At 37.6% G+C, this 27,503-nt stretch overlaps 4 protein-coding genes across 5 annotated transcripts in view; 3 read left to right on the top strand and 1 right to left on the bottom strand.

Moving 5' to 3' along the window:
• The window catches only part of LOC111062523 (PSME3-interacting protein), a 24,197-nt gene extending 6,545 nt beyond the window's left edge, over positions 1-17,652 (bottom strand). For both annotated transcript variants that reach the window (XM_039428122.1, XM_039428129.1), the window contains exons 1-4: positions 17,500-17,652; positions 9,412-9,515; positions 5,990-6,088; positions 1,293-1,500 (exon numbers count right to left, since the gene is read on the bottom strand). In XM_039428122.1, the coding sequence (XP_039284056.1) occupies positions 1,293-1,500; positions 5,990-6,088; positions 9,412-9,508 (404 nt within the window). In that variant the 5' untranslated portion in view covers positions 9,509-9,515; positions 17,500-17,652. The remainder of the gene's footprint in view (positions 1-1,292; positions 1,501-5,989; positions 6,089-9,411; positions 9,516-17,499) is intronic.
• LOC111062033 lies at positions 10,756-11,130 on the top strand. The gene has a single exon (XM_022349733.2). It carries the CDS (start codon positions 10,756-10,758, stop codon positions 11,128-11,130), a length of 375 nt encoding a protein of 124 aa, XP_022205425.2.
• Positions 17,648-27,503, top strand: LOC111063331 (splicing factor ESS-2 homolog). Its single transcript, XM_039428111.1, has 3 exons — positions 17,648-19,372; positions 20,772-20,904; positions 26,216-27,503. Exon 1 carries the CDS (start codon positions 17,937-17,939, stop codon positions 19,365-19,367), a length of 1,431 nt encoding a protein of 476 aa, XP_039284045.1. The 5' UTR covers positions 17,648-17,936; the 3' UTR covers positions 19,368-19,372; positions 20,772-20,904; positions 26,216-27,503.
• LOC111062031 (guanine nucleotide exchange factor MSS4 homolog) lies at positions 20,797-26,455 on the top strand. Its single transcript, XM_022349731.2, has 2 exons — positions 20,797-20,904; positions 26,216-26,455. Exons 1-2 carry the CDS (start codon positions 20,797-20,799, stop codon positions 26,453-26,455), a joined length of 348 nt encoding a protein of 115 aa, XP_022205423.1.

Raw genomic sequence — 27,503 nt, 5'->3', positions numbered from 1 at the left:
TCCTTGTATTGTGAAAAAACACTTAATTTTTAGCTTCAATCATCATCACCAACTAAATTGTCGTCATATTGATATTTCGCACAATAATTCAAGTTCATGAGATTATGTTCTATGAGAATCAACAGTTAGATGAACTTTATTTCAGTATTTCCTATAGGAGAGGGGCGCATAAGGACACCTCAAGGATCAAAATTGCAAAAACTCATAACTTTTGACACAATGCTCGGATCTCATCGTACTACACTTCATTCTTTTCATGAATATAGAAATTGGCAATTTTTAAGAATATGGGCTTGAGTGCACTCAACAATAAATTTTCCATTTTTCGATGGGATTTCACCAATAATGCATGATTTTGAACCGCCTTGATGAGCTGAAAAGAACGAAGTGTAGTAGACTACGATGAGGTCTGAGCATTGTGTGAAAAGTTATGAAATTTTGATTCTTGAGGTGTCCTTAAGCGCGCCTCTCTACTAGAAAATACTGGAATGAAGTGCATCTAACGGGTGATTCTCATAGAACATAATCTCATGAACTTATATCATTGTGCGAAATAACAATGTGACGACAATTTAGTTGGTGATGATGATGATTGAAGCTGAGAATTAGGTGTTTTTCACAAAACAAGTAGCATTGTTGTCAGGTGCATCTGGAAATCTATATGAGATAGAGCGCTCTACTTGATCTCAGATTGTAGAGCACAAAAATACACCCAGAGGGATTTTAAATTATACATATACATCTAAATGGTGACAATCGGAAGATATTGTTGATCAAAAACTAAAATTCATTAAAATTGATTTTTTCTTTACATTTCACTCATTTTTGAAAATTATAACTCAGTACTCATTAGAGATAGAGAGTTCCGAATGATCTCATTTTATTCAAAATTTTGTAATCTAAAAAAAGGCTACAACAAATTTTTCCGTCCGACCAACGGATTTAGCGGAAATAGCTAAAAACTGGAAAATGAACCGAAAATACGAGGTTTATGGGCCACTCTGTATCTAGCACAAGGAAATTTTGCATGAAGAAATTGGTTCTGGACTTCTCTCATGTATCCAAAAAATATATAAGAAAATCAGAACTACAATATATATTGCAAGCACACCCCCTTTTTTATGTCTATATTGACTCGACTATACGCTCGTTTCAGAAAGCCAATTTTCTGACTCCAGCTGTTTAAAGTCTAGAACTTCGCTAAGTCCCGAGCTCGAAAACCGGCCCTGGAGGTTGGCCACACTTGTTCATCATGCATGCCCTATCGTTAGTGGCCAGCCAGTGGCACTGACCTGTTGCGGTTGTTGGCCGGGGTGGGGGGCTTGGGGATGTTGAGGATGGTGGCGGGGGTGTGGAGGGAGAGAGTTGCGCGCGCACTGCGAAAGGAGGCCAACTCACGCTGCTCCTCCCCCCTCTGCTTGCGTTCCTCCTCCAGTTTGCTACGATCGACCAGCTCCAGGAATTCCACCTCGTCGTCATCAAGGCCTTTGATCATGTTCTCTGCAAACCAAACCAAACACATCCACCAGTTATAATGCACGAACATTTGTTTAACAATGGTGTTGCTATCCTTGACCTCCCATAGAAAAAGATCGCATATGTTTGAGCGTGCTGGCCAAGTTCTTTGAGAATGGCAACATCACCGTCAATATCACCTACCAGCGTTGTGACAATGTCACAAACGTTTCTGCGCCCTAAATTGGAAGAACTTGCTGAGGAGCATGACTTGTGAGAAATATGGTTTTAGCCAGGATGAAGCTACAGCCCAGACAGGGCGCATTTCAATGAAAGTGTTGAGACAAATGTTCCCACCCCCAGGGCTGCTTATCTCACTAAGGGTGGACTTGAGGTGGCCGGCACGCTCACCCGATTTAAGCATGCAATTTTTTTCTATGGGGTTACCTCAAAAATAGAGTTTTCTAACATCGCCCACACACCTTGGAAGAACTAAAAGAGCGAATCAGAGAGGAGATCCAGACCTTACCAATCGCAGTGTCAAAATGCGTTTTAAAACTTCAAAAATACGGTACATCAGTGCTGTTTGCAGCTGATGGCCGTCATTCAACTGATATAATTTTCAAAAATTAACAATAAGAACATTTATTTCAAACTGTATTGAACCCATTAGAGATTTTTTGAAGTTAAACGGTTCATTACTTATAACCCTTCAAAACTCGTCAACTGGCTCTGCCCCACCATGTACAAGCCGTTAAGAACAAGAAAGGGGAAGTGGGAGAAAAGAAAGAAAGGGGCTAGGATAAGAGAAAGAATGAATAAAAAAAGGATATTTAAATCTGATGGTATGAACTCTAATGACCAGTCAAACACATTGATAACAAAACAGTAAAAAAATATCATAAAGATAAGATGAGAATAGAGATATGGGAGGACACAGAGATGAGAATGAAGAAGAGGATAAACTTTTTAACCAGGGGAGAGCAGAAATGAATATTCAAGTTTACTTTAATACCTTCTGCTCCATCCAATACCCCACACTTGTGGGATCGATGACATCATAAAACTCAAAAATAAAACACGTAATTCAACATACAACTGTTCAGATGACAGAGATCCAGTGACCACTTCAAGTAAAAATTCAAATTATCACCCATTAACATTTTGTTTCAATAATTATTATCAAACAAAAATCCAAATTAAATGCTGTAAATCACCCCGAAGACATCTGTTACTGCAAATATTGACAACATGGTAAACAGCTAGATGGAAGTTCGATGAACTATTCAGAAGTTATTTGTCAGCCCGGGAATCGAGCCCAGTACCTCCTAATTGCTAGTCAGGAATGGGGAACGCGCCAACGAAGCTCCCCGTCAGTAGAGATCCTTTTAAAACCACTTTCGAGGGGATTCGTTGACGGCGTCAACTGAGCTCCTGAGAGAGGAGCTTAGTCGACGTGGAGCTTGGTTGTCGTGAGCTTTCGGGGAGCTTGGTTTTCGTCTACGGTCCCGATAACTAATCCCCTCTGAACCAGTAGGGGATCTGCTGTCGGGGAGACTAGTTGACGCTAGCGTGCAAGCAGCTTGGTTGTTTTCACCGAACTCGACAACCAAGCTCCTCGCAAGCTCTGAGTGCCGGAGTTTTGCGAGAGTAAACTGACATATATATTTCATGCACTTACTCTATGGATTTCCTCAAATCACGCCTGGTTTTCCCAGTTATTCATTGCTTTTTGATGATTAATATCACATTTTTCAAGTTCCAATAGTTCCAACTTCATAATGAGGTTCAGCTTTGGTATGTTCTTATCCAAGAGCTACATTTCAAAACAACAAGCGAGTAAAGCAAGGGTTTTTCAAAATAGATGGAATTAAATAGAGAATGCATTTATTCAAATGCTAATTAATATATAATTATTATGTAACGGAAATCCCAAATAAATGCTGCAAATCACCCCGAAGACCTCTGCTACTGCAGACATTGACAACAGTGTTAACAGCTAGATGGAAATTCGATGAGAACTACTATCCAAAAATTAGTTGCCAGCCCGGGAATCGAACCCGGTACCTCCCAATTGCTAGTCAGGAATGCTTACCCTTACACCAAACTGACAATCTCTGGATAGCAGCGCTCATTTTATATGAAGCCACAGCGGCCAACCAGTTACCATCTTCGTGGCTTCGTATGAAATGAGCGCTGCTATCCAGAGATTGTCAGTTTGGTGTAAGGGTAAGCATTCCTGACTAGCAATTGGGAGGTACCGGGTTCGATTCCCGGGCTGGCAACTAATTTTTGGATAGTAGTTCTCATCGAATTTCCATCTAGCTGTTAACCCTGTTGTCAATGTCTGCAGTAGCAGAGGTCTTCGGGGTGATTTGCAGTATTTGTTTGGGATTTTCGTTAAATAATAATTATATTTCAAAATACCCTTTTGAGTGATATTATTTACTAGAGAGATCAGTTTTAATGGTTTTTGCAGGCGAGCGAAGTGAGCCTGTTTGTCTCATTGATATGTTCATTTCATTTTATGTTTGCAGTGATAGAAGTGACAACATCAATAAGCTTTTCATCTAATAATCGAATTCATAGAATGTGTGAAACAGTGTCTGTGATTGTACTACTTCCCCGCCCGCTTCAAGCTGGTTTCAATGTTCAACTAGGGGATCAGCTGTCGTGGAGCTTGGTTGTCGCCGACAGCCTAAGCTCCTTCGTTCTAGTAGGGGATTAGATGTCGGGACGACTAGTTGACGGCAATGGTATATTTTTTCCAGGGGATTTACTGACGCCTGTGATCAAAATTGCGAGGAGCTTAGTTGTCGGGGAGACAGGTTGGCGGCGAGCACAGGAATGCTTACCCTTACACAAACTGACAATCTCTGGATAGTAGCGCTCATTTTATACGAATTTTTGAAAAGTTATAGTAGCGCTCATCGAATTTCCATCCAGCTGTTTACCCTGCTGTCAATATTTGTAGTAGCAGAAGTTTTCGGGGTGATTTACAGCAATTAATTTGGATTTTCGTATAATAATAATTATTAGGCTAATTCATTAGCATTTGAATGCGATATCTTAGTAATTAACATTTTGTTTCATTTACACTGTAATATAACGTACTCAATATTACTTACTCAATCTATGAGCCTCTTCATATTCGAAATCTCGTTTCTGTTTCTGCTCTTGCAGTCGATCAAACAGCGAGCGATGGTCGTATTCTTCTTCAGGTGCCTCTGAATTAAAACATTTATCAATTAATTGAAAATTTTCAAAATTAGTATGGAACTATTAATTTGCTGAATAGCTATTATTTCTGATAACTGGTACCCATCCACTGTGTACTGATAGTGTAGATTTTATCATAGAGAAACAATGGCGTAAGTAGATATCCCATGGTATAGTGCGTTTATGTCGCAACTTTTACTGTTATCTAAAGCCGATTACTGTCGATATTTACTGTTTTGACCGGGTAAGAGTGTATGAACGACACAATATGAGAGACTACCAGCGTCATAAAGCTTCACGGGAAAGAGCTACGTGGACTATCGGCTTGAGATAACAGTAAAAGCTACGACATAAACGCCCTATACCATGGGATATCTACTTATGCTATTTTTCTCTATGATTTTATGTACTTTTGACAATGCGCGTTTAAATTGCATTGGCAATGCGCTGAACAGATGCAATGAATGGTCTAATCTAATGATATATTATAATATATTCTTTTTAAAATAATTAAATACTAGTAGTACTGTGAACAGTAGACCTCGCGCTCAAAAAGTTATATTAAAATTACTGTTGTTTTCTTAAAAATTAATACATAATTTATCAATTTAAAATGTGTAAAAAATCCTAAATAAACATAGAGCTTTCTGTCCTATCGTATCGTGATGTGTGGTCCCGGAATATGAGTGTGAGCGCTGTTATCAGGTCCGGCTGCAACTGTCCACAACGTTGATGGAAAGATACATTTTCAAGAAGTTCGATGTTTTTGAACGCGTAGTATTATCGTCAACTGTCTACTAACGTTGATGGAAAGATACATTTTCAAGATGTTCGATGTTTTTGAACGCGTAGTATTATCGTCAACTGTACTAAAGTTGATGGAAAGATACATTTTCAAGAAGTGCTAGGTGGTTGAAGTGTCGTTGATATATTGCTTTCCTAGCCACGTTCGTAATAAGAAGGTTTCTGTTTCTTGTGTTATGGCTGTGGTTCCTTTGTTGAAAGCTTTCCGGATTTTGTGTAGTCTGCAAATTATTTCCAAGGAGTACAGCTGTCTTATGTCCATCACACCAAACTCATTGTAGAGCTGGTCTGACGGATAACGAGGTGGCCTCTGCTTGATGATCTTCATTTATTACAATACAATATTTGTAGTAGCAAAGTTTTCGGGGTGATTTACAGCAATTAATTTGGATTTTCGTATAATAATAATAATTATTATTATTATTAATTCATTAGCATTTGAATGAGATATCTTAGTAATTAACATTTTGTTTCATTTACACTGTAATATAACGTACTCAATATAACTTACTCAATCTGTGAGCCTCTTCATATTCGAAATCTCGTTTCTGTTTCTGCTCTTGCAGTCGATCAAACAGCGAGCGATGGTCGTATTCTTCTTCAGGTGCCTCTGAATTAAAACATTCATCAATTAATTGAAAATTTTCAAAATTACTATGGAACTATTCATTTGTTGAATAGCTATTATTCCTGATAACTGGTACCCATCCATTTTTTACTGATAGTGTAGATTTTATCATAGAGAAACAATAGCATAAGTAGATATCCCATGGTATAGGGAGTTTATGTCGCAACTTTTACTGTTATCTCAAGCCGATTACTGTCGATTATTGTCGATATTTACTGTTTTGACCGGGTAAGAGTGTATGAACGGCACAATATGAGAGACTACCAGCGTCATAAAGCTTCACGGGAAAGAGCTACGTGGACTATCGGCTTGAGATAACAGTAAAAGCTACGACATAAACGCCCTATACCATGGGATATCTACTTATGCTATATTTTTTCTATGATTTGATGTGCTTTTGACAATGCGCGTTTAAATTGCATAGGCAATGCGCTGAACAGATGCAATGAATGGTCTAATCTAATGATATATTATAATATATTCTTTTTAAAATAGAATTTAAATAAAATTTAATAAAATAGAGGAGAAATTTGACAATTTCTTAGTCTTTTTCATTCAATTAAATACTAGTAGTTCTGTGAACAGTAGACCTCGCGCTGAATAAGTTATATTGACCTATTATGTTTTCTTAAAAATTAATATATAATTTATCAATTTAAAATGTCTAAAAAATCCTAAATAAACATAGAGCTTTCTGTCCTATCGTATCGTGATGTGTGGTCCCGGAATGTGAGTGTGAGCGCTGTTATCAGATCTGGCTGCAACTGTCTACAACGTTGATGGAATGATACATTTTCAAGAAGTTCGATGTTTTTGAACGCTTAGTATTATCGTCAACTGTCTACTAACGTTGATGGAAAGATACATTTTCAAGATGTTCGATGTTTTTGAACGCGTAGTATTATCGTCAACTGTACTAATGTTGATGGAAAGATACATTTTCAAGATGTTCGATGTATTCGAATGTTTAGTATTATAGTCCACTAGACAGCTGATTTATAAATTATTACAAAGTCTGATTTTCACGGTAATATTGGCGTTCAAAGGAGACTCCTTTTCCTTTTGTAATATCCTTAAAATGCAAAATTTCCAAAAACCTTGTATATACGTCGACGCGCAATTTAAAAAGGAACATACCTGTCAAATTTCATGAAAATCTATTACCGCGTTTCATCGTAAATGCGCAACATATAAACATTTAAACATTAAGAGAAATGCCAAACCATCGACTTGAATCTAAAGGTGCGTACAGATTTACGCGCCGCGAACATGAGCAATTCACTTTTAATCAGCTGATTATATCTGTATTTTTATAGAAACGGTAAGATACATATATAAAAAGCTTGGCATCAGCTGATTAAAAGTTAATTGCTCATGTTCGCGGCGCGTAAATCTGTACGCACCTTTAGACCTCACTTCGCTCGGTCAATCAAAGAAGGTCCCCATTCTCAACATAAAGGCCTATATTTTTTTCACAAAATGTTTCAATTTGAAGCCATTTAACGCTTGAAAACGGCTTTCAAGTTGAAACGTATAATAAAAATATATGTTGAAAAGCGTACTTTGATTGTTAATTTTCATGTAAATACCAGTAGCCCTGAATAATTAGAAAGTAAATATATTTTTCGAGTTTCAACAATCAGCTGTTTTGATTCTGAACATGCATTGTGCAAAGGGATCCCTAATCTGTGTAAATCATGGGTTCAAATATATATTTAGTGTAGAGAGGCTAGATTTTACAGAAAAGCTATCAAATTGAATTTATTATAAATTCTATCAACGGGAGGTGTGACTTAGCAATTACGTTGAAAATTATACGCATACAACACATGATTGCGGTCAAATACAGTCGAGTACCCTGGTTCAAAAGCTAGCCTAGCTACAAAAAGAATCTCAATTCCAGAAAGCCAACAATGAAGCTGGCAGAGCACCTTAATATGGAGAGAATTCAATTCAAAAAGTTATTTATTTCATAAGTCGTACAAGCAATTACAGTGGTAGCCTACATCATAAAATAAGAATACACTTTACAATAAAAATAAGACAATGTTAGCACCACAGAAATGACAGCAGATATACAAATATATATTAAGAAATATTTACTCTCGCAGAGGCATTACTGCCTGTGTGCGAGAATGAGTCTAAGGTACGAATAGGCATATATATATATATATATATATATATAATATATATATATATATATATATATATATATATATATATTTCGCAGTACTTGCATAGATCGGATAGATCGATTGAATGATCCATAGAACTTCTAGATTCTTTCAGACCAGGTTTGGACCTCCCCCGAAAAACCTGGGTGATATAAAACCGCATCCGTATTATGCTTGGTAGATGCAAAGCATCTCTTCTCAAATGGGGTTTCATAGACTCTCCGAATTTTATAGACATTGTACTACAGAAGAATGCTTAGGATAAGTTAACGCGAGATGGTAACGAATGAAGAGGTGTTTTAAAGAGTTGGAGGGAAAGGTTACCTTCTGAAAGAAATATAGTAAAAAGGAGAAGAGCACAACTAGTTGGTCATATTCTTCGACATGGGAGACTAACAAAAAGCGTAATGGAGGGAATGACTGAGAGAAGAAATGCGCGAGGAAGGCCAAGACTGAAGTACATAACTTGGATCAACTGAAGAAGGATCCGAGATGTGCCAACAACAGATACCTCAAAAGGATGGCGGATGACAGAGAGACATGGAAAGTTTTACTTTTTTGTGTAGATGAGAAGTTGATATTGTGGTAATTATTCATATTGAATGAAAAAGACTAAGAAATTGTCAAAAACCACAGATTTATTGATACTCAGAAAGACCGGTTTCGGTTATTACACCATTGTCAATCTCTGATAAACTGTTTATTGACAATGGTGTAATAACAGAAACCAGTCTTTCTAAGTATCAATAAATCTGTGGTATTTTGACAATTTCTTAGTCTTTTCAATTCAACATGGAGAGTTCATGCCAACCAGCACAACAGCTGTTAACCAAAGAGGAATAGACTCTCCATGGAGTTTATTCATAAAATGTGATTGTGCGGCTCCTTAACAGACAATAAAGCAAATTGTGTATAAATTTGCTTTTCTGAGAAAACAAAAACATTACTTATGGCATCAAGCCATTCCGTACACTTCAAATTTGAAAGTGAAATTGTAAACAGTGAAAACCTACTGCCTTCGAAAGTGAAATATTAATGCCACACATCCCTATATTTTCATCCTACAGAAAGAAAGCTAGATTTCTATAAAAATATACATTACACATTCATTAAAATACGACAGATTCTCACCCAGTGGTTGATCAGGTTTCCTCACTTTTTCCCATTCCTCCTGGCGACATTTTCTTTTCTCCGCAATTTCAGACTCTGATATAAAACCAGAACTCATTGTTCACCTGAAATTTTAAAATGTTTAGTTATTTTAAAATGATAAATTTGTGACAAGAACATGACAAAATAACATTATGAAAAAAATAATTGTAAACTTAAATATTGATGAAATGGTGACTCTGGCAAATAGTCTTTGTAAATCTGTCACCAGTGATGAACATAGGAATAGGTACTATGCATACCTCAGACTTAATAAAATCTATCACCAGGGAATTGTTGATGCCAAAAATTCAGCTTCAAAAGAATCATAAGTCAAGCCACATGCCCCTCCAAGGCAGCCTAGAATATTATAATGAAATTTAAGAAGAAACAGTCTGCTCTTCCTAAAAATGCAAGTTCAGATGATTTCAACATTTTTTTTGTTTACTCTTCTACACAAATTGTTGACGCTTTTACAGGAACTACAGCATATGCGGTGGACAGAGTACCTTTACAGAAATGTGTATTTGACAGATGGAAAAGAGTGACACCTATGGACTTGGTAAAAACTGTAAATGACTACCAAAAGCTCGAAGAGTCATGACGTCTATGGCATGTCTACTTTACTCATGAAGGCAGTCATCTCTTCAATAGCTGTACCACTTAGCAGACTAACTAGTAGTTATGTGAAAAGTAGACCTCGCGCTCAGTAAGTTACATGGACCTGTTGTTATGTTTTTTCAAGAATTAATAAATAATTTATCAATTTAAAATGTCTAGAAAAAATCCTAAATAAACATCGAGCTTTCTGTCCTATCGTACCGTGACGTGTCGTCCCGGAATGTGAGTGTGAGCGCTGTTATCAGGTCTGGCTGCAACAGTCTACAACGTTGATGGAAAGATACATTCTCAAGATGTTCGATGTTTTTGAACGGGTAGTATTATAGTCCACTAGACAGCTGATTTATGATTCTATAGTCTGATTTTTACTGTAATATTGGCGTATGAAAGAGGCTCCTTTTTCCTTTTATATTATCCATGAAATGCAAAACCTTGTATATACGTCGACACGCAATTTAAAAAGGAACATACCTGTCAAATTTCATGAAAATCTATTACCGCGTTTCGTCGTAAATGCGTAACATATAAACATTTAAACATTGAACGAAATGACAAACCGTCGACTTGAATCTTAGACCTCACTTCGCTCGATCAATTAACAGCTGTTTGGAGGAACAAGGTGTTTTTCCTGATCCACTGAAGATTTCAAGAACGGTGCCAATCTTCCAAAAGGGTGATATGGAAAAGTTGTCAAATTATCGAACTATGTCTCTGATTCCTGTTTTTGCAAAGATTATGGAGTCTTTCCAACTTTCAGCCTATTTTGAGGAGAATTCACTCTTTACGGAGGATCAGTTTGGTTTTCACCGTGGGAGAGCGACAACTGACGCTGTTCAACGCCTGGTGGAATCCATACTTGAGGCAATGGAGAAGAAGCACTCAACTGCCATGATCCTCTGTGACTTCACCAAGGCTTTCGATTGCGTATCTCATGAGATTTTGCTGGGGAAGCTCATGAGATATGGTGTTGGAGGAGTGGCCATGAGAACGATGGAGGAGTACCTCTCACGGCGTAGGCAGGTTCTAACGGTTGATGGTGTCAGATCCCAAGAGCTCCAGGTCAAGTATGGAGTGCTGTAGGGATCAATTCTTGGCCCTCTGCTGTTCCTCATTTTTATAAATGGATGGAGAAGCCCTGCTTTTTGCTGACGATACAACTCTCACTGCACAGTAAGAGGATCGAAAATTGGCTGTACTGAGGTCTGCTGAACTGTTGGAGGAGGCGAGCACATGGTTTAGGGCAAACAGACTGTGTATGAATGGAGAGAAGACACAGAATGTTCTGCGAACCCTCAGGTGCCTCATTTTGGTAGGCCTGAGGTTGAGCTCATTGGATTCATGGTTGACTCATCACTGACATGGGACCAACACATTGATATGATATACAACCGACCCTCCAAAGTAACATATCTGATACGAAAACTGAGAAGGCATGTTCCAAAGAATTACCTGGTTAATGCATACCATGGTCTGTTTCATAGCCATATCAAATGGGATTGCACTTTGGGGTCATGCAAGTGGATGTCGAAGAATTCTCCTACAGAAGAAAGTGGTTCGTTTAATAACATCATCACCCTACTAGATCAGCTAAGCTGCTCACTCGATACCCAATGCGCGCATTGAAAATCTACAGTAGACTCCCACTGTGTAGGTGCGGAAGCTGGAGGAGAGGGTATTCTCCGAGAGAAGCTAATTAACCACCCACCCTCTCTATTCTTTCAATAAGGAGGAGATTGTATGTTTTGTCAATCTCTTTGATCGGCCATCTTGAGATTAGTGTAAATATTTGAACTTTTGTGTTTTTATTAATTGACAATGTCTATCCAATATATATACTGGTTACAAACAGAAGAAAAATTGAATTGAAATGGATAATATTAAAATATTCAACACAAAAAGTAAAAAACGCTGTTTAGGCGTGTCGCACAACATCCTGCTGGACAAGCTACATAGGTATGGCATTGGGGTCAGTGCATGGAGCATGGTGGCAGACTATCTAAGCGATAGGAGGCAGGTTGTGTCGGTGATGGGTGCCACTTCAGAGGAAAGGAGAGTAGCACATGGAGTTCCTCAAGGATCTGTGCTTAGGCTGCTGTTATTTCTCTTACTCATCAACGATCTCCACCTACAAAATTCTAGTCTGCTGTTTGCTGATGACACTACCACAGTTGGTAGGGGGCAGATGACCCCTGGATGCTAAACGCTGTGCACAGGAGCTGTTTTCCGAAGCTAAAGAGTGGTTTTTTGCTGCAAATAAACTCAAGTTGAACGATGCCAAGACACAGGAGATGCTTTATACTCTTGGAACCCACACTCCAAGGGATGAAGCAGTCACTTTGCTTGACTTTGGAATCGATGCCTAATTAAGTTGGGAGCCGCATATTGACCAGGTATGCAGGAGTCTAGAGTAATCTACCTGTTCGAAAAGCTGAGAAGCCTCCTGAGCCTTCTAATAATGTATCATGCGGTGTTTGGCAGTCATTTGCAGTATTGAGTTCTTGTCTGAGGCCATTCTCCGCATGCCAATAACATCCTGCTTCTTCAAAAGAAGGCACTGCGGATCCTAACCTACAGCGACTTCATTGCCTATTGTCAACCCATCTTCAAACGCCTGAAAGTGCACACCGTCTTCGGGCTGTACATACTGGCCTCACTTACTGCAGTGAATATAAACACAGGGCTAACATGATGAGTAGGTGTCAGGTGCATTCATAAGTGTGATGATATTGAATCATCATATGACTAGTGTTTTTTCTTCTTATGTTTCTGTTATCAGATGTTGAACTATTTATTCTAATTTTGAATCTGTTATGAATCCATTACTGATCAATAAAGCCTAGAATGCAGAGGTTTTTCATTACAATTTATTGATCAGTAATCTAAAAATCATCAAATCAATTCATCTTATCAAATACGAGTCAATCAATTTCTATTCTCTATTTCACAATTTCTATTCAACAACAAATGTATAATCTTCAAATCTTTTCTGGAAACGAAAACTGAAAATTCGCGTTACGATGGACAAATTTTTGAAACCAGACAAGTTTGATGGTGATCCGAATTCTCCAACAGCTCTACAAGAATGGAACTTCTGGCTAAAGACTTTTGAGAATTTCATCGCATCTTTTGACGAAGAAGACATCGATGATGAAAGTAAGTTGCGGTTGCTTACCAACTTTCTATCTCATTCTGTTTATCAAACAATTGCCGACAAAAATTCATATACTTCGGCTATTGACGCACTAAAATCTGCATATGTAAAACCAATAAATGAAATATTCGCTAGACATAAATTGGCAACTAGAAAACAGTCTTCAGATGAGACAATTGACCAATATAACCAAGCTTTACAACAACTGAGTAAGAATTGTGGGTTTGCAGATGTTGATTCTGAAACTCATAGGAAAACATACATTCGTGATTCATTTATCCGGGGCCTCAGCTCTCATCAGATAAGACTGAGACTTTTGGAGTTTGACAAGCTAACTCTTGATGAAGCTATTGAAAAAGCACGTGCCTTGGAATCTGCCAGAAATCAATCAGCTTCTTACTCTTCTGAAATAACTCTTAATGCCACTTCAAATAATTCTTCAGAAAATTCATGTAAAGAAACAAATTTGTCAGCTGTAAAAACTGGAAGCTCAAGTTTTCAAAAATGTTATTTTTGTGGTCGTCAGCGACATAAAACACGTCAGCAGTGCCCTGCACTAAATGACTCATGCGAAAAATGCCAGAAAATAGGTCATTGGAAAAATGTCTGCAAATCTACTAAAACTTCTTCATCTTCGGCGCTTATTGCAGCCTCTACTGTTCTTGAAAATGCTACAGTACAAGCTCAGGTAAACAACATTCCTACTTCTGCTTTGATAGATACAGGAAGCTCTGAGACATTTATTTCACACTGTTTTGCTAAAAAATGTGGACTTGAAATGTACCCTACAACTGGTGCAGTGTCCATGGCTTCAACATCACTAAGAAAGAACATTTCCTTTTATTGTGTAGCTCATTTAGAATTTTCAGGTCAACATTACCCCAAAACAAAATTCAGTGTATTGCCTGATTTGTGTGCTAATGTTATTGTAGGACATGACTTACTTAATCAACACTCTGAACTTAGAGTTTCATTTGGAGGAACTAAACCCCCATTGACTATCAATTATCTGGCTCCAGCAAAGATAGAACCTCCACCACTTTTTGAGTTTTTAACTAAAGACATTAAACCTATAATTACTAAATCCCGAAAGCATTCTCTTGAAGACACTAGTTTCATGGAGAAAGAAATTGAGAAACTGCTAGCTGATGGAATTATTGAAGAAAGCAGGTCTCCCTGGAGAGCTCAAGCATTTGTAGTGAAGAACGAAAATCACAAAAAGCGAATGGTAATAGACTATTCTCAAACTATTAACCGATACACACATCTTGACGCATATCCCCTCCCTAGTCTTGAAGATATTGTTTCTAAGGTCTCAAAAAACTCTGTATTCACCACTATTGACTTGAAAAGCGCTTACCACCAGGTACCCCTACGAGAAAAAGATCGACCTTTCACTGCATTTGAGGCATGTGGCCGTTTGTATCAATTTCGAAGGCTTGCTTTTGGTCTGACAGATGGTGTACCCACTTTTCAGCGAGTCATTGATAATGTTATTAATAATGAAAAACTTGAAAAAACGTATGCATACCTGGATGATGTGACAATATGTGGTAAGAATCAGAAGGAACATGATTTGAATCTCAAAAAATTTTTAGATGCAGTACAAAAATATAATTTTACAATCAATACAGAAAAAAGCAAATATTCACTTACTTCAATAAGCTTGCTTGGCTATAAAATTGAAAATGGGACAATTTCTCCTGACCCTGAACGTCTGAAACCATTGCTCAATCTTCCACCCCCAGATAATAGAAAGGCTCTTGAGCGAACAATTGGAATGTTTGCACACTATTCCAAATGGATATCCAACTATTCAGATAAAGCTAAACGGCTTCTTACAGCAAAGACCTTTCCTTTGACTTCTGAAGCTATAGCTGACTTCAATCAACTCAAAACTGAGATTTCTAAGGCAGTAGTTAGTACAATTGACGACTTTGAACCTTTTGTGGTTGAAACAGATGCATCTGATTTTTCAATTTCAGCTGTCCTATCACAGTGTGGACGTCCAGTAGCATTCTTTTCTCAGAAGCTGAATGATAGTGAGCGTAAACATTCATCCATTGAAAAAGAGGCTTTTGCTATTGTGTGTGCTCTTAAAAAGTGGAGACATTTCTTACTTGGAAGATTCTTCAAAATTATCACTGACCAGCGCTCTGTATCATTCATGTTTGATATGACTCATCAAAATAAAATAAAAAATGAAAAAATACAACGATGGCGATTGGAGATGTCATGCTACAATTACGAAATAATTTACAGACCAGGAAAGGACAACCAAGTAGCAGATGCACTTTCCAGAGTGTGTAATGCAACTCAAACCGATAAATTACACTCCCTACACTGTGACTTGTGTCACCCTGGAGTGACCAGAATGATTCATTGGGTAAGAACTCATAATTTACCCTATTCAGTTGAGGATGTCAGAAAAATGACTTCTTCATGTCAAACATGTAATGCCATAAAACCTCAATTTTTCAAGAAATTGGAATCTACTCTCATAAAGGCGACACATCCATTTGAAAGATTAAGCATGGACTTCAAGGGTCCTCTTCCATCAAAAACTAAAAACAAATATTTGTTGACAATAATTGATGAGTACTCTAGGTTTCCATTTGCATACCCTTGTCCGAATATGAATTCATCAACTGTAATTCAGTGCCTTGTGAACTTGTTTACCACATTTGGTTTACCTTCTTATGTACATACTGACAATGGAACCTCTTTCAAATCCAGAGAGCTGCAGGAATTCCTTCATAATCGAGGAGTAGCCACTTCCATGTCATCACCTTATAACGCACCAGGAAATGGCCAAATCGAACGAGAAAATGGTACAATTTGGCGCACAGTGTCTCTTACATTGAAGCATAGAAATTTGGATGTATCTGATTGGGAATCTGTGCTCCCAGATTCTCTACATTCTATTCGATCCCTATTGTGCACGGCTACTAATGAGACGCCACATGATAGGATGTTCCGACACTATAGACAATCATCTAATGGTATAGCACTTCCAACCTGGCTTGCCCCTTCAAACAAAGTCCTAATGAAAGTACCTATACGAAGAAGTAAATTCGATCCATTGGTCGAGGAGGTGGATATTCTTCAAATCAACCCACAATATGCCAAGGTACGGCTTAGTGATGGAAGAGAGACAACTGTATCATTGAAAAACCTTGCCCCTCGAGGAGAAGAGAGCATTCAAGAAGATATCGATAAAAATCAAGATGATACAAATGCAGGATCAAGCCTTAGTGATCACGCAGAGCCTGAGAACAATCAAGAAAATTATCATGAAAATCAAGATGAAACAAATACAGGATTCCCCCTCAGTGATGAAGAAGAGCCTCCTGATGGCACCCTGCGAAGATCTTATAGAGAGCGCAAAATGCCTTCTTATTTGAAAGACTATTCATTGAATTCCTAAAGACGGGAAGAATGTGATGATATTGAATCATCATATGACTAGTGTTTTCTTCTTATGTTTCTGTTATCAGATGTTGAACTATTTATTCTAATTTTGAATCTGTTATGAATCCATTACTGATCAATAAAGCCTAGAATGCAGAGGTTTTTCATTACAATAAGGTACCCGAGGAAGGCTACATTTGGATATTCCTTGCTGTAGGTTGTCAAAAGTGAAGGACTCTTTCCCAGTGTTGGCACTTAAAATGTTTAACCTGCTGCCAGGCTCGGTGTCTATTCCCATTGGTGTTTTCAAGAAGAGGCTGTCAAGGTGGCTGATTGAAAGAAGCTATTACAGTATCAGTGATTTCCTTGGGGATAGCTTTGAGAGACTGTAATGTCACGCCATCTAGATTCTCAAGTTCAAAGTTTTATTTTTGACGCGATCTATCCGGGAACACCTGGCTAACGATCACGACTTTGGATATTATCTCCTATTAATTAAAAGCTCTGAAAACTTCAAAATGGCTTGGATGTTAAAGCGTCACAATAAAGTTATTCCTAAAAGGAAATTAGAAAAAGAAATGTAGCCCTACAATATAATATTTAGTAAAACAGTACAGAATACAAAAACGAGAAAATGATGCATGCGCCTAGACAATTTACTATGTTGTACGGTATTGATTGTGTAGTGCTTCCAGATAATTAACTATCATTTCAATCTTAATTATCTGATCAAAGATTAAGATCTTTTACAATTTTTATAAAAAACAAAAACATTGTAGCCTAGTCTTATAATGTTACTAATAGTAATAGGTTATGTGAAATGTGTATACCCTAAGCCTATTATTGTTGAGATCACAAAGCAAATTATTTTTAAAGCATTTACTCACCTGTTAATGGAAATAGGGTCTTGAAATTGTAATAATTTATGTAAATTAAATATCTTATCTGAAAAATTAAAAATGCAAGATGATTACAATAGTCACAAAAATGCACAAGAAACGAGACACGGCAAGAAATAATTATGAACAGCTGTTATTTTTAGTAACAGTAAATATTTTCTTTTTATCAACTTATCTGCAATTGCCACTAAAGCTTCAAAACAGATTTTGCTCAGTGTAGTGTAAATTTGTTTGTGTTGTACAAGGTTATGAAATTTAGAACATCGTAGTGTCGTGTTGATTGTTTCCAAAACAAAAGGAATTTAACTTACCAAGGTACTGTACTTCCAAATTTCACTATTTATAAACTTTAATTTATCCTATGCTTATCAAAATGCATTGATTGTTACTATTTTAGAAGTGTCCAGTTATACCAGTTTTAGAATATGAAGGAGCCAGACAAAAACGATTCGGTTGTAGCCATACCTAAGAACAAGGATGGTATAAAAGTTCTTGATGAAGATACTTACTTGGAAAACATAGGTAAAATAATTGAAAGAGACTTCTATCCTGATTTAGAAAAGCTGAGAGCTCAGAACTCGTACCTGGATGCTGTTGAGAAGAACGACGTACAACGTTTGAGGCAAATTTTTGCCAAATACAGTCACGGTTGTCCTACTGCCGAAAGATACGACGCCAGTCCTGCCACCTTTGAAACTCCTGACCAGCACACTGTACAAGAGGATGCTCTGTTGAGACCTAGCAACAAACCTAGCCAGGAAGAGATGGACGACCGAGGTGGCAAAGCCAAAGAGAGACCTCCTAGCCCCAAGTTTAGTCTGGATCAGTATCTGGGCACTCACACCAGTGAAGACAACAACAGCTTCCAGGAAATGATACAGGAAGCCGATGAAAAACACAAGCAAAAGTTCTCTTGGTTATATGAGGCGGAAGAAAAGTGTTTGGATGAGGGTAAGAACTCTCTTGTTGTGCCCTCCATAGAAGAGCAAGCAGCTGGTTTGGAGCGACCGCTCAACATAGAAACCTGGAAATATAAGAATAGAAATCACATAATGTACGTACCTGATGGTAAAGTGTTGACCGCCGCTGAGAAGATGGACTTGGTGAATAGGAAACAGTCAGTGTCGCACCTAAATACGCGCTTTCAACAGAACCCGTTCGACGAGATACAGAATCGAGAGACAATCCAGTGTCTTGCCGTCAACCAGGCGAAAGCTCTGGAAGGTAAGATTGGGGTGGATGGTAAGGAACTGTCCAGCTCCAATACTCCGAAAGTGAACGGCTGGAGCTTCGTGAAAACACCTTCTCCAGCGCCCGGAATCACCGAGTCGCCACTCATGACTTGGGGCAACATTGAAGGCACTCCGTTCCGGCTGGACGGTGGCGATACGCCTGTACGCAGCACACCGGGTCCCTCGTTCAAGATACCCGAGCCGCCCAAACGCGAGAAGCTCGCGCTGGCTCTGGCCGAGAAGGCCGGCCAACAGCACAGGGATCGAAAGAAGAAGGCGCTGCAAGCGGCCAAGAAGCACCTGTCGTCACCCGCGTTCAGTCCCAACTCTGGACTGGATCGGTTGAACAGTATGTCGCCGGCCGCGCGTCGACTTGCCTCCTCGCAATTGAAGCGACTCGGATCAGCTGATCTCGCGCTGCAGGCTTCCTACTCTCCCATGCGCGCCTCTCCATTATCTGGTGCCTCTGTGATGTCTCCACTGAGACGGCGTGCCTCTCCATACGTCGCCTCGCCGTCGTTGTTCGCTGCACCTTCGACTAGTAGTGGCAGTGGTCCCACACTAACTGATAACCTACTGCAACTTAACCTGCCCAAGCGACCCAAGGCGGCCGATTACTTCTAGAATTAGTAAGTTCATCTAAATTTCTAATAAAGTTTCAACAGATAATTTGGCCTCATGTAAGAGTGGACTCCTCAACTGTTAAGTTGTTTACAACTCTGTCATAGACTACCTACGCCTTAGCCTATTGGTTAGCCTTATTTCTTTTACTTCGCCCATAACACTTGTAAAATTTAAAAGTATGTTAAATAAAGGGAATTTTCTATCTACGCCGCCTTTACACAATGGGTTGTTCGAATAAAAACTAGAATCTAGTGACTAGCAGTTAGTCATTGGCTCTAGCTATACAAATAGGATTATACAGCTTAGGTACCACTCAAATCCTAGAATTTGCTCAAAATTTACTTAGAACTATCAATTGCTAGCTTTTATTCAATTTACCTATTGCTAGTGGATTGACTAAAGTGAGATTCATTTCAAACTATCAGCAGCATTATTTCAGTTCAAATCGTCACCTACACGTCATTTCTATAGTTGAATGAGAAGCATTGGTATTATTTATAAGGAATGCTGACTGAAGACAAAGACTTGTTTTAGTGTGTAAGTCTTTAATTTATGTGGGCATCATCATCAGCATAAAAGGAGATTCGCCAACATTATAATGCGGGGGTTGGATTCCCACATTTCAGTACCTTCTACCTTATACTTTATACCTTCTTCTTCATCCATTACCCACACCTGTGGGATCGATGGCGTCATTGTCACAAAATATTAGACTCAGTGACCGGTACAGTGGAAATATATAATTAGCATGAGTTCTAATGTGACTTTTGCCACTCAACCCGGTCGAGCAAATTAAGAATCAAGAATTTTTATTAGCCATTGAACAAATACAAAATTAAGCAATAGGCTTTGTTTTAATCTAATATCACATGCACATCAACAGATCACATCTTACTATAAATAAACATTGAAATATTCCAGGTACTCGTTAATAGAATAAAAAGCTTCAGACTAGTGAATTATCAACAGCAATACAGAGTTTTCAAGGACAACTGCTTGACATTCTCTGGTAGTAAATTTTAACATATGAATTTGTAAAATAGATATGACTTCAAAGATTTAGACAATCATTTGAGCCGGTATGTATAGTCCCAGTAGAATTTTTAAGAATAAACCACTCGTTCGCCAGTAGGAGAAGCTATGATTATGTGAGTAGGATTTCAGGACTTCTTCATTCTTTCATGTCAATGAAATGATTGTTAGTATAGCATCAAAATAATTCTATCTTGTTGTGATCTGTTGAAATGCTGATAGTTTAAAGTAATTTGAAAGTTAAACTCTTAGCCAATCTTCCGTTTTTTGAAGATTACTATCGTAAGGATTTTGTCTTGGATTCAGTAAGCATTTTCTCACTATTATTTTCATTGATTGATTGCTAACTGTGATTCGACATTCTGTGTTTAGGATGGAGAAGGAGGAGACACTAAACATGGATGCATTGAAGGAGGAGGACGGAAAGAATAAGCAGAAAGTTGTGTGTGCGTTCTGTCCAAGTGTGATTCTGATTGCTGGTGACGCACTCTACACTCAAAATGAGGTACTTTCTCATCTTAACATAATATAATATAGTGAGATTCATGTTTTGAAGTCAGCACCTGGTTAACATTGGTTCACTATCCTTGTCTGTCATTAGTCAAAACTGATAGCTCTACTCTGATATCCAACTCCACACTGTGTTTCCAAAGCGTTTGTATGCTGAGTCTGTATAATAAGTAACCGGACTGACCTCAGAAAACTTTTTATTGGCAAAATATGTACAATTTTTCTTTCGAAATCTTCAAAGTAGTCCCCATTGGAGTCGATAACACGCTGATACCGGATTTTCCAATCCCTGAACGCTCACAGATCCCTTAATTATCACAGTGAATCACTACACTTACTACTCACTACAGTTTACATATAATTAACAATAAAATAACAATGCATTTATGAGCATTTAATATAGTACAGTACTACAACACAATAATAATAATAAATTCCTTAGCGACGATTCGAGCGCGCTGCTCGATCACATAACCTATAAATTCATTAGATTTGATGATCCATCCCATTATAAATAATATCGGGGACCGAGCTTCGCTCTGGAGTACAAAAGCATAAAAAAATTATTACGAAAGAAGAAATTATAATAACATTCATACAGAAATGTTCTATCTAATCACAGTAAATTGCGATTAATTCCCAGAAGAATGCAAAAATTTCCTTCACAAAGGCCCAGTTGCCAAAAGCCGGTTAAATTTTTATCCTGCTTAACTTCACGTGAATCAAATCAGAGAAGACCATTTCAGAAAGATGGATCTACTGGAATTAATCAGGATTGAAAATAACCCGGCTTTTTTGCAACCGGCACTTAGTACCTGATTGAATGATTACAAAAGTTCAACAGCTGAGTCATAATTTTGACACAGTCCCACACACATGAACTCGCTTACTCACTTCCATTACCAACAGACGCCGAAATAATATTAGTATCATCTGTTTTTCCAAGGATGAATAATAATTATCCTTCAGCGAGTTTTTTCAGGGATGAGACCTAGTGCAATCGAATCTTTATATTATAAACCTACTATGTTCTGAATTTAGTGAGAATCGTTAGAGCCGTTTTCGAGATCCGGTGAAATACAAACATATAAACAGAAGTTACTCGTTTAATAGTATAGGATTAAGCGAGCAATTTCTGTATTTTTATATGTGGTTATTCATATTTATATCTGGTTATTTATGTTCAACGGATCTCGAAAACGGCTCTATCGATTTTCACGAAATTTGTAACGAAGTAGGTTTATGATATAAAAATTCGATTGCACTAGGTCTCATCCTTGGGAAAACTCGCTGAACGACATTAAAAGGATAATTAATTCTTGGCTGAAACAGCTGAGACTTTCGTCGTCTGTGGATAGTAAAAAAGTGAGTGAGCGAGTGAGTATGTAAAAATATCGCATTCCCGAAATTCATAAGATGACGTATAACCAGCTGTGAAATATAAACACGATCATTTTAGAGAATTGTGTTCTGTTTATCAATAAATAAAAATAACGAGCGAAGCTCGGTGCCCCGATATTTAGATATGAATCGTGAAAGCAATATTGAGCCATCACTCTTCTAATTCATCTGCCTCTATACAACATAAAAATCGAATGAATCATTGAATCTGATGAATTTATAGGTTATGTGTCTAGCGGAGCGGCTCGAGTCCTCGCTAAGGAATTGCAACGTTATGCAAGCAACTACTTTTTGCCATTACTGAAACAGCTGAGATTATTAACTAATTGTCTCTAGTATTCGAATGGGTTCAGGTTAGTTTCGACGAGTTTTTGTAGATTTCGCCCAGTGAAATCAGACTCAACTATGTTTAGTGCCGGTTGCATAAAAGCCGATTAAATTTTAATCGTGATTAATTCCTTTTATGCCTTAAAAGGAATCTATAGTAATCATTGTGCGATTAATGGCTTTTAGGTAAGACGGCTTCTCTGATTGGTTCTCGTGAATTCAATCACGGTTAAAATTTAACCGGCTTTTGTGCAAGCGGGCCTTAGAGTTTATCTGTTTTAGCATACAATCTTGAAGGTTCTAACAGAATAAGTAAGTCGCGGTAAAGATCGATGCCATTAAACGGATAAAAACATTAATTTGGATTCATTGATAAAGATATAGAGAAACGCTAGCGACCTGACATTTTCAAATCGACCTGTTCGTACTTTAAGACTTACTAAAATACAGAATACTATAGTGAGGTCTACAGTGGAAAAAGATAGGCCATGTTGAACAGCGTTGCCAATTCTCTGCCTTGCCACTATCTACTATAGAGGTTAGCTGATACCGGTAATGTAATATAAACTGTTCATTCTTGTTTAAAATAATCAATTCAAGAAAATATGGTTTTCTAATGATTTAAATAAATCAATTTTCAGAATTGAGGTCAAATATTTTGTGATTTATTATATTATTTCTATATTGTTGAAAGCTGTCTGGCAACGTTGCGGAGATAGAAAAGGATAGCTCGATCTGCTTTGTCAAATGATAGACAAGGATAGTAACACCAATGTTTATGAAATATTGTCATTATAACATGGACCTCACTATAGGAAGAAGATAAAAGGATGATACGAAGATGATACAAGGATGATAGACAAGCAATCTGGCAACGTTGCGGAGATAGAAAAGGATAGCTCGATCTGCTTTGTCAAATGATAGACAAGGATAGCAACACCAATGTTTATGAAATACTGCCTTTATAACGTGGACCACACTATTATAACCTGTGGTCCGTCCGTTTTACTATGTTTATTACGAAAACATTGTATGACAATCGCTGACATATATATTTGATGAATTTACTTTTTGGTGAGGGCTACTCTATAAAGAGTATTCAGATTTTTTATTTCCTGATATTTCATAATAGTATCTTGAGTCACAAGGACGGGAAGGGCCATTTTGCAGGCGAGAATGATGTTTCTAGTCGAGACGTTAGCCGAGACTAGAATTTCATTCGAGCACTGCAAAAGACATTCACGTCAAAGTAACTTACACTATTTTTTGTCATAATAATCTAGAAAAGAATAATTGAGAAACAGAAAACATTACCTGCTTGTGCTGATATTACTACATGCATTCTATAAACATAACCTAGTTTTCAAGTTTCGAATCAGGAATTTATTGATTGTAGTTGACAAAACTTCTACCTGTAGCGCTAAAAGGCGGCTTTTTCACCAGTTTTGCTGTTCCAAATTCGGAACTATAGTGAGGTCCACGTTATAATGGCAGTGTGTGATTTGCAATGGTGTTGCTATCCTTGTCTATCGTTTAACAAAGCAGATGGCGCTATCTCTTTCATGCATTGCGATGTTGCCACATCGTTTATCAACAATGTAGAAATTCAACTAATTGACAAAATATTTAATCCCTATCATGAAAATTTATTATTACATCTTCAAAAAATATATTTTCTTGACAAATAAAGTATGATTAACTATTTTTCAACAATAATGAACAGTGAAATTCATCAGATATACCAGTATCAGCTGTTTGGGTGGCAAGGCTGAGATCTGGCCATCCTTTTCTCCTATCTTCCTACACTGCCATTATAACGTGGACCTCACTATAGGAAACATACTCGACTGTAAAGAAAACATATGATTTTATTACAGTATAGTATGCAACGAGCTAAAATATAGTAAACTATAGAGTGGCTGAGTGGCCGCTATTCCTGTTACGAATTGAACATGGGCAGCCATGACGGAGAGAGGCAAGAAGCGGCGGAGAATTTGAATGGCCCTATTGATATAATGGAAACTTGCATAAAAGACAAGGTGCAAATCAGTTATATTTAATAAATACTACATTGAATTTTCATTGAGCATTTTAAATATATGTTTTACAGTTGTTATGCATCCATAAAATTAATTGTTTGAATTGCTTTACTTGAAGCCTTGGTGAAATTAATGTAGCCCAAGTTACCGTGTAATACTGCTTAGCCGTATAAGTTGAAATGCCATACCGTAACTGCAAAATTATGATTTTAGAAATTGGATTATTTTTTACTGCTTAGCCGTATAAGTTGAAATGCCATACCGTAACTGCAAAATTATGATTTTAGAAATTGGATTATTTTTTATGCTATTTTGAGTATTCGAAAAAACTAGTTTATGAAGACGTTTCTTTGATACCAGCTTACGGTACTTATCTACATTACCTCTAAGTTCAAAACAAGAAGGCAAAGTATGATAGTCAAAAAATAACAAACTAAGGCCGGTATTAGACGGTAATATTTCTGTCATATGCAGACCATATGAAATAAGTTGTACGAAATCATATTTTCATCTTTTTTCATGTTACCGTCTAATACTATTAATTAATATCTAATACCGGCCTAACATGATCATATAATATAAGCTGATGTCTATAGTTCATTCCAGTCAAGTTTGCAATACCATCATCATCATAAATATAATAATTAGTCATAGAAATCAATTTAATTCACAAAAACACACCTATTCCTGCAGTGGCAGACTGGCAATAGAGGCTCTTGTTGCCTCTCTCTGTCATGGCTGCCCTTAGTTGGCCGTGTAACACATTGAGAGCGCTGAAAGCACACCAACAGCCGCTCTATGGTTTACTATATTTTAGCTCGTTGATAGTATGCTGTAATGAGAATCATATGTTTATTTGTTCTACAATCAGCTGTTTACCGGCTTGATTTCGTGGATGTAAAACAGCTGAAATTGAATGACTATTTCATAATAGTACTTTACGTAACAAGTCCGGTAACGATAATTTACCGCATAAGTATGATTGTTTAATTTGATTTAATATGATTGATTGATTTTGCAGAATTATCATACTAATGCGGTAAATACGTTACCGTACTAGTTACGTACAATATTTTTTTTCATACTTATCTGAGAAAGAATAATATTGCTGAGAAACAGAAACCATTACCTGCTGCTGCTCGAGCTACTGCATTCTATAAACATGACCTAGCCGGTAGCGCCTAGTTCATAACAAACAGACCCTTTGAGCTCAAATAAAATAATAAAGGCCTAAATTAAAAGATTCCAGATGAGTTCTCATAACTTGAAACTCCTTAAATGAGTTCTTTAATTATTTGAGTTAGTATATTAATTACTCAGATGTTATTAGGACTCAGTAGAGTCCTAACATACTCGACTGTAAAGAGAACATATATGATCTCTTTACAGTATAGTATGCTGTTATGAAAATCACATGTTTTCTTGTTCTGCAAACAGCTGTTTACCGGCTTGATTTAATGCATGGAAAACAGCTGCAATTGAGTAAGTATGACAAAAATACCATTTTGGTGTCTAATCATTTTTCTATATTTTTTTTAGTTTGCCCTGCCACTGATGACGCGACAGAAAGGAGGCGGCGCGGAGGCAGAGGAGGAGCAGTTGAGCAGCTACTGGCTCGTGGCGGACATGTACGACTTCCAGAATGTGGGCTTCTCGCACACAGTGGGCGCGCACAAGTACCTCGCATGTGCGGACTGCGACATGGGACCGATCGGCTATCACGACACCCTATCCAAGCGCAGTTATGTGGCTTTGGCCCGGGTCAAGCACCAGCTGTAGTCGCTAACATAGAGAAAAGATAGCATAAGATATTCCAGGCAGTTTATATTCCAAATTTCAAGTCGATTACTGCCCATTATTACTGTTTTGGCCGGGTGAGATTGTAAGAATGGCACAGTACGAGAGACTACCAGCGTTACATTGCTACACAACAAAATAACTACTATGACTATCGGCTTGGAACATAAACTACCTAGGATTTCTTGTTATGTCATCTTCTATCTGTGCTCATAGTCACTACTTTGGTTAGCTGTTTGTCCCTTAGGCAATACTCACATTACCCTACTCAAATCGTACGATTCCAGTCGCGTGTTCCAGTTTTTCAGACCTTTCAACTTGATTCAAAAATGTGTAATGAAAGGCTCATTCTAATAAATTTTAAAAATTGAGTAAAGTTTCTCATTTCATACCATTGAAAAAGTTTGATTAAAACAGGCCTTAAATTACTCAATTTTGAATAAGTCAAGTCGTCCAAAATACAGGTACTCGCAACTGGAGTCGTACAATTTGAGTCAAGTCGTCCAAAATACAGGTACTAGCGACTGGAGTCGTACAATTTGAGTTGCGATAGTGTGAGTACAGCCTTAGGCCCATCGCTCACGGTGTGACTGTTTCACAACCACCGTTGCAAATCAGTTGCGCAACTGTTCTGCAACCTTGAAAATGTATTTAAGCGCAAACAACGCAACTGTTTTTTGATTATTTGAAACCAGTTTGCAACAGTTGTCACACCGTGTGTGCTTGTCAGCATTGCGAAATGGGACCCAACGTCTATCATACCACTCGAACCAAGCGGAGCAATGTGCATCTAGCTCTAGTACGTGTCAAACACCAGCTGTAGAACAACTGAACAATGGAACAATGATTGGTTTGTGCTCAGTTTGTGGAACAACTATTATTTCTGTGCAGTTTGTTGAACAATATTATTGTGCAGGTCTTTTAACAATGGGCATCGACTAGTACTCGAGAAATCAGCTATTTTCGTGTTTGCTGTAAGTTTTCTAGGATAATCGTGAAGTGATACAAAAATAAAGTGATTTAAATGGTT

This window comes from Nilaparvata lugens, chromosome 1 (genome assembly GCF_014356525.2).
Source record: "Nilaparvata lugens isolate BPH chromosome 1, ASM1435652v1, whole genome shotgun sequence".
NCBI classification, from domain to species: domain Eukaryota; kingdom Metazoa; phylum Arthropoda; class Insecta; order Hemiptera; family Delphacidae; genus Nilaparvata; species Nilaparvata lugens.
Note: the sequence above shows the minus strand (reverse complement) of the source record. Positions and strands in the feature narration are given on the sequence as shown.